The 6,430-nt window shown below is 35.3% G+C and overlaps 1 protein-coding gene across 2 annotated transcripts; it reads left to right on the top strand.

Annotated features, from left to right (window-relative positions):
- The first annotated feature begins 1,139 nt into the window (after positions 1-1,139).
- Positions 1,140-5,035, top strand: LOC112754922 (uncharacterized). 2 transcript variants are annotated; one of them, XM_025802746.3, is made up of 2 exons: positions 1,140-2,279; positions 4,449-5,035. In XM_025802746.3, exons 1-2 carry the CDS (start codon positions 1,804-1,806, stop codon positions 4,696-4,698), a joined length of 726 nt encoding a protein of 241 aa, XP_025658531.1. In that variant the 5' UTR covers positions 1,140-1,803; the 3' UTR covers positions 4,699-5,035. The 2 variants fall into 2 exon arrangements, with proteins under 2 accessions (XP_025658531.1, XP_029149933.1); XM_029294100.2 differs by having other exon boundaries at positions 1,561-2,279; positions 2,432-5,035.
- The last annotated feature ends 1,395 nt before the right edge of the window (positions 5,036-6,430 follow it).

Genomic DNA, 6,430 nt, shown 5'->3' with positions numbered 1-6,430 from the left:
GCTTGTCTTCATTGTGTCGTCGCATCTCCTTGCTCCTGTGCCGCTATGCGTCTGTCATCGTCGTCGTCGCGTCCTCATCTGGTGGGGCTTGCATCGCTGCTGCCTCCCCCCTCGCTAGTCTTTGCATCGCCGTGCTTGGTCTCCTTCTTCTCCCCTGCATTCTGCCTTCACATCATCAGGTAAGCTTTTTAATTTTTTTTAATTATTCATTATTGGATTATAATCTGTTGATTTGTTACTGTTTTATATGATTATGGTGAATTGAGCTGCTGTTTTTATAGTGTTGATGTTGTTTTTATATTGTTTTGTGAATGTATATTGTTGGATAGTGGATAGGCTTTATGAATTGAGTTGTTTTTATAGTGTTGGTGCTGTTCTATATTATTACAGTCCTTTTCTCTACCCACATTCTACTAGGGGTGGCAAAGCGGGCTGGCTCGCCCCAACCTGCCCCGCCTCGCCTAGGCCTGCCCCATAAACAGGGCGGGCCAGCCCATCCCGCCAACTAAAATGGGTTCAAAATGCTAGTCCCCCCGCTTTATGGCGGATTGGCGGATCGGCGGGCTAGCCCGCTTGAATTTTTTTTTTTTGAAAAATAAAATTCATTAAAAATAACTAAAAAATAATAATAAAAAAAATACAAATAAAAAATAGGCAAATTATAATATAATTTTTTATTATCTTTTTTTTTTTAATTTTTAACTTCAATAAAATTGTTCAAAATAATATTTGTTAATAGAACTATCTTTATTTTAAAAAATAAGTCACATAATTCGAACAAATATACGAAATTGTAAAATAAAATAAATAAAGTTAATAACTAAAAGGAGAATAAAAAAAAAGTATTTGAAAATTCTATAATTATTGATTTTATAATAGTAATAATTTTTTTATTTAATAAAAAAGAAAAGGAAAAAAAAATCTTCGACCCGGCGGACCGGCCCGCCCGCCCCGTCAAAACCCGCCAATTTGGCGGGCTCCAAATCCTAGTTCGACCCGCCTTTTTAGCGAGTTCAGTGGATCGGTCCGACGAATTCAACTCGTTTTGTCACCCCTACATTCTACCTTTTTGTCATCAAGTATTTTTTTTATTTTTTTAAATTATTTAATGGTTGGATTATAATTTGATTAACCGATGTTGATTAATTGATTCAATTGATTCTTGATTGTTGCTGATTATATTTTATTGATTATAATTTATTAATTCTTGGTAGATTATTCAAATTTGTTAATTACTGTACTATATTATTGCTGTGAATTTATATTGTTAGATACGGAATAGGTTCTGTAAAAAAATTGTTGTTTTGATATGGTTATTGAATTTATATTTTTCTTATATTATTGCTATTTTATATTGAAACTTAAATGTTGTTAAAAGACTAGTGAAGATATATGTATTTTAAATTTCTAACTATTTTAATTTTTTTTTCATTCATATAGAACCGAATCAATCAGTTCAATTAGTGATTCACCCGATTAAACTAGTAATCTAATGATCCAAAAACATTACCGATTCGATCACCGTTCAGTTTTAAAGCCTAAACCCTCCCACTCTCGGTCGGTCAGTCTCCCATAAGGCCAATAATAAGGGTGATAACTGATAAGACAGTTGGCCAAGCTTTTAACGATAAAATAGATTTTCCACTTACAAAGCTGAACTTTCATACCACACAACCAAATTAACATCCCAATAATTAAAAGCCAAATCAAATTAAATCAAATCCCTGCTCAGTCTCTTCTGTTACCGTACTTTCCTCCGTCACACACCAAACTTTTACGGCAGCCCCACCGCCACCACCACCAATGGACGAGTCTCCACCGCCACCGCCACCTCCACCTCCTCCAATGACCCTGGACGGAGTCGAAAACGACGCCGTTTTTGCCAAGACACTCGTGCTGAGTAAACGCGAGGTAACCGCTCGTCGGCTCCGCCGAACGAGGCAACTCAGACGGTGCTACAGAGGGCACTACTGGGCTCTAATGGAAGAGATCAAGTCCAAGTATAAGGAGTATTATTGGACCTACGGTAAGAGCCCCTTCAAGGAAACTAGCGGCGTAAGCGACGCTGTCGTTTTGGGCGACGAGAACAATAACAACGCAATCGGCGGCAATGAGAAGAACAATAATGCCGTTTTGGGAGTTGGAGGAGACGACATTGTTCGGTGCGCTTTTGGTGGATGTAAGATTAAGGCTATGGCGCTTACTCGGTACTGTCACGCTCACATACTTTCGGATCCGAAACAGAAGCTCTATCGGGGATGCAGAACCGTCGCTAAAAAGTGAGTTCTTTTTTACCCCCAAGTTTCTTTTTTTTTTCTTGCAATTTTTTCTTTGGTTGATAGGCTTTCTTGCAATTTGAAATTTGTTGAAGAGTTGTATTTTAATCTTTTGTTTTTTGTGTTCGTTTTCATGTTGCGCTTTTTTCTTTTAGCAAACAATGAATGGAATTCTTTTATCATAATGCGTGTGTGGTTTGGAAAAGATGGGTTGAAGTCTCAGAGGAAGAAACCTGCTTTGTTTGTGGTTCAGTGTGGCTTCATAATTTTGCACTTGCTGATGATGGATTTGGCTCCTCTAATACTTAGGGTAAATAGAATCCAAGGTTTTAATTGTTGAGAATTAGGAGACTAATCCCCATGGTATCCTATCGGGAAAGGAAACTAATTTGAGTATGTCACGCCTAGTCTCCAAGGTTTCCTCACCTCGAGTCGTCACTGGTCCGAGTGTCTCTATCACAAATGTAAAACCATTGATGGTAGATACTTAGAAGTATCTGGTAATATGTATATTTAATTTCCTTGTGTTGAAAATGTGCACTTTACCCCTCTATAGTGCACCTCAACGTTACAGCATAGTTTTTGAATGTGAATGGCGGCTCACGGTGGAGAGCGAAAATTCCGCCATAGGATTATGGCGAATGGCGTTGTGAGAAATGGTGGAAATGTTAGATAGGACTGAAAATACATGTATATCCACAAAATGTAGAAAAGCTGCACATGTAATAGATTATGAAATCTAAGCAATATAAGCAACTTTTTACTCATGCAGTGTGCAATTAATTCAGCTAATCAACAGATAAAGAGTACATTAAGCCATAAAGCACAAAAATACAAAGACATAGAGCTTAAGTGCAAACTATGGCATAGTCAAATACTAAAAACTCAAAAGAAACACCAAAGACGTTGTCTCATCTTGCTTTTTAAACTAACAAATGAAGTATCTAGATTGACTAGAGATGAAATGGAAGAAGAACGAATGCCAAGAAAAAGACTAAAAATAGAACTGAAACAGAGTATTGAACAATTGGAACAGAAACAGTCTTGAAAAGAGAGCAGAGGGAAGAGTTGGAAAAAGGAAAACCACCTAGAGCGGAGCAGGAGGGCCAACTGGCGGCAGCGGTGATGCCGTGATGGCTTCTTTCTCAACCAGCAGTAGTATCAACTTTCTTCCCAAAGGCCTGGATGGTTGCATAGTTTGATTTAATTAATAATCAGTATCTACTTAATTTGTTTGTTTTGGTAAAAGTCGAGCATTTTTTATTTGGAAAATTTTGTTTAGCACAAAGACAACCCATACAAAGTAATACAGATTATGTAAGATGCTTTTATATATATAATGCTGTCCTGATTTCTGTCATTCATTGGCTGAAAATGCAACTGCTTTTCATAATTATCCCATTATACCAAAGTTTTATTATAAATGGTAATCCTATTGGTCAGTTCGTTTTATGCCCACCTCAATCTTACTTAAGTTCTTGGAGAAAACTATGTTATGGCTGCTTTGGTTACTAAAAGAGTATCTTATTTTGTATTCAGTAGTGTCATATGACTCTCGCTTACCAGCTATTCATACTAGTTTATGGATTCAAGCCAACCAAAGAATCCAAGCATTGCACTTTATTGGTCAACAATGTCTTGCAAATAGTTTATTCTTTGGTTGCATTCAGAAATATCACTATCACCTGAAAAACTCACAACACATCTGTTGACTTCTGTTCCTGATCTAATTGTGCATCATTGAAGCATAAATGCATAGAGTTTCACTTCACCTTCTACCACACAGTTTCTAGATTCCATAGAGACAACTTCCTTATCACAAGGTGTGTTTGTGAATTGAGGATTTGGAAGGGAAGGGAGCTCCTGGAAAGGCTTGAGAATTAATTATAAGTCTGATTTCTAATTCAATTCATTCCTTCCCTCTCTTTCCCGTCAAAGCCTTCACTTACAAACATACCCTTTGAGTTTTTTATCCTTACTTGCTGTTCAAGGTATGAGAAGCTTTGTTTGTAATTTGTACTATGTTCTTAATTTAAAGTCTGTAATTTTAAAATTGATGCTTTGTCCTTTTCTATTTTGATGTATTACAATACTGTCCTAATTCCTATTCATAATAATTACCATTTTCTCAGACAGACAAATTTACTGATAAAGGTTTATGGCTCTATGCAGTTTGCCAACAGGGCCTTCATATTGTAATAAACCAGTGTTGAGGTCTGTGGTTCCTGCTGCTTGCACAACTCATTACCAATTAGGTGAAAAGTGTCTTCTTCGTGCTGTAAAAAGGGCAGGCTATAATGTTCCAATTAATCGGAAGCCTAATGTGAGGTTACATGTAGTAATTAATGAATTTCTTCGCCAAATCCAAAATAAACGAGAAGTTGCACTGAAAGCAGGTGTATCTAAAGTTGAGACTCAATAAGAAATAAGGTTAAGTTTCTTATTGTTTAGAAGATGATTGTTGTCTAAGACATTGCATGGTGTTGGGCATATTCCAGTATCTGGGAGAAATTGGTTAATGATTTGGTGTTGAATGACGATCAATAAGAAATGTACTTATATGTCTGTACATCATAAGTATTCCAAGTATGTCATTAATTTTTTTTCTTTTCTTGTTTAGTCACATACTTTGACCCTATGAGCAGCATTGCAATATTTCAATTGTTGATTGTTACTAATAACCAGAATTTCTTGACTTGGATTAAGAATCCTTTTGTGAATCTATGAGAATAGCAATAAGACATAATTAGTTCATTTGATATGTTGAAAGTTTTGGGGTTCATTTAATGACTTATTGATCATTTGACAATACTGCACTAGAGACTTTCTACTGTTGCAAGAATGTCAAAATGATAACTTGAAACTGAAAGGTTCAACTGTTCAATTCAATTTCAAAGTTCTCTTGACTAGCTACATGTTTAAAAGGATTAGTGGATATGCTTGACAGTTTTGTTATTTCGGTTCTTGCACTGCAACTAAGCACTTTAAAAAATATAAAGAAATATAAGTGTCTGCTAATTCCTTGGATCCTGTTCGGTTTCTAAATGTTGAATTGTTGACTTTAACATAAGTGATCAGTTGTATATTCAGAATTTCAGATGCTACTGATATCAAGTACATATGATTGAAAGAAAATACACATACCCCATTATTTGGATTTGGATCTTCTAAAGTTTAAATTTCACTTTAAAGAGTAAAGTGTGATCTCTCACCATTGATTTCATAGGTGGGACCAAATAATAAATATGAAAGAGAAAATATTCAAAGGTAGAAAATCACACTTTACTCTCTAAAGTGAAATTTAAACTTTAGAGGATCCAAATCCCCATTATTTTGGTGATAGTCACATTCTAGCAATAATGTTTGTGAGTGCTATTGGGTGATCACATTTTCTACAATAATTTTAGAAAATACCTCATGTTTCTTTCAATTAAAGGGAAAAGTATTATTGTTATTGAAAAGGGATTTAGCTCCTCTAAAGCAAAAAAATTTATTTTAGAGGGAAAAATGGAAACACGTGAAATCTCAGTTTTTAGTGATAAAATCGATGATTGATGTTATGATAAATTGAAATCACATGCATAACTAAGCCCGGGTTTGTCAGAATCCACTCCCTTAATTTTGTCATCAAGATATTCCTCAATTTATAGTTCAAGTGAGCTCCTTACTTTAGAGGAGCTAAAATTCATTCAGTAGTAAATAAAAGCTGGTTTTTAGAAGTAGGTGAACATGGGTGGATACTTTTAATGTTCTTTTTGAGCATATTGCATAAACTGCTCCCTTTTCTATGTACAGCGAAAGTGTTAGAAATAGAATATATAGTTATATACTTAAATCCTGATGCATAACATGAATTGAAAGGACCAAATAGTCCATACATTGACTTTTAAGGCTTTTTATGTTTTATTCTTTAACTCAACAACATAAGAATATAAGTTAGTAGTACTGTCACTACTGTTATAAACAGAATCTAGAAATATATGTTCTGGTTTTGACACTGTAGCAGAGCGCTACAGCCCTCCAGTGTTATCTGATTTCTTTATTTATAAGCACCAAGTGGGAAAGGACTTCTGCTATTATTTTTTATTGTTGCCATTGTAATAGTTGTATTGCTCAAGTAAAGTGGATTAAGCCAATTCGCCTTTGTATTAGTT

The sequence above is a fragment of the Arachis hypogaea genome, chromosome 16 (genome assembly GCF_003086295.3).
Source record: "Arachis hypogaea cultivar Tifrunner chromosome 16, arahy.Tifrunner.gnm2.J5K5, whole genome shotgun sequence".
Taxonomy (NCBI): Eukaryota; Viridiplantae; Streptophyta; class Magnoliopsida; order Fabales; family Fabaceae; genus Arachis; species Arachis hypogaea.
The sequence above is the reverse complement of the archived record's forward strand: the minus strand, read 5'-3'. Positions and strand labels throughout refer to the sequence as shown.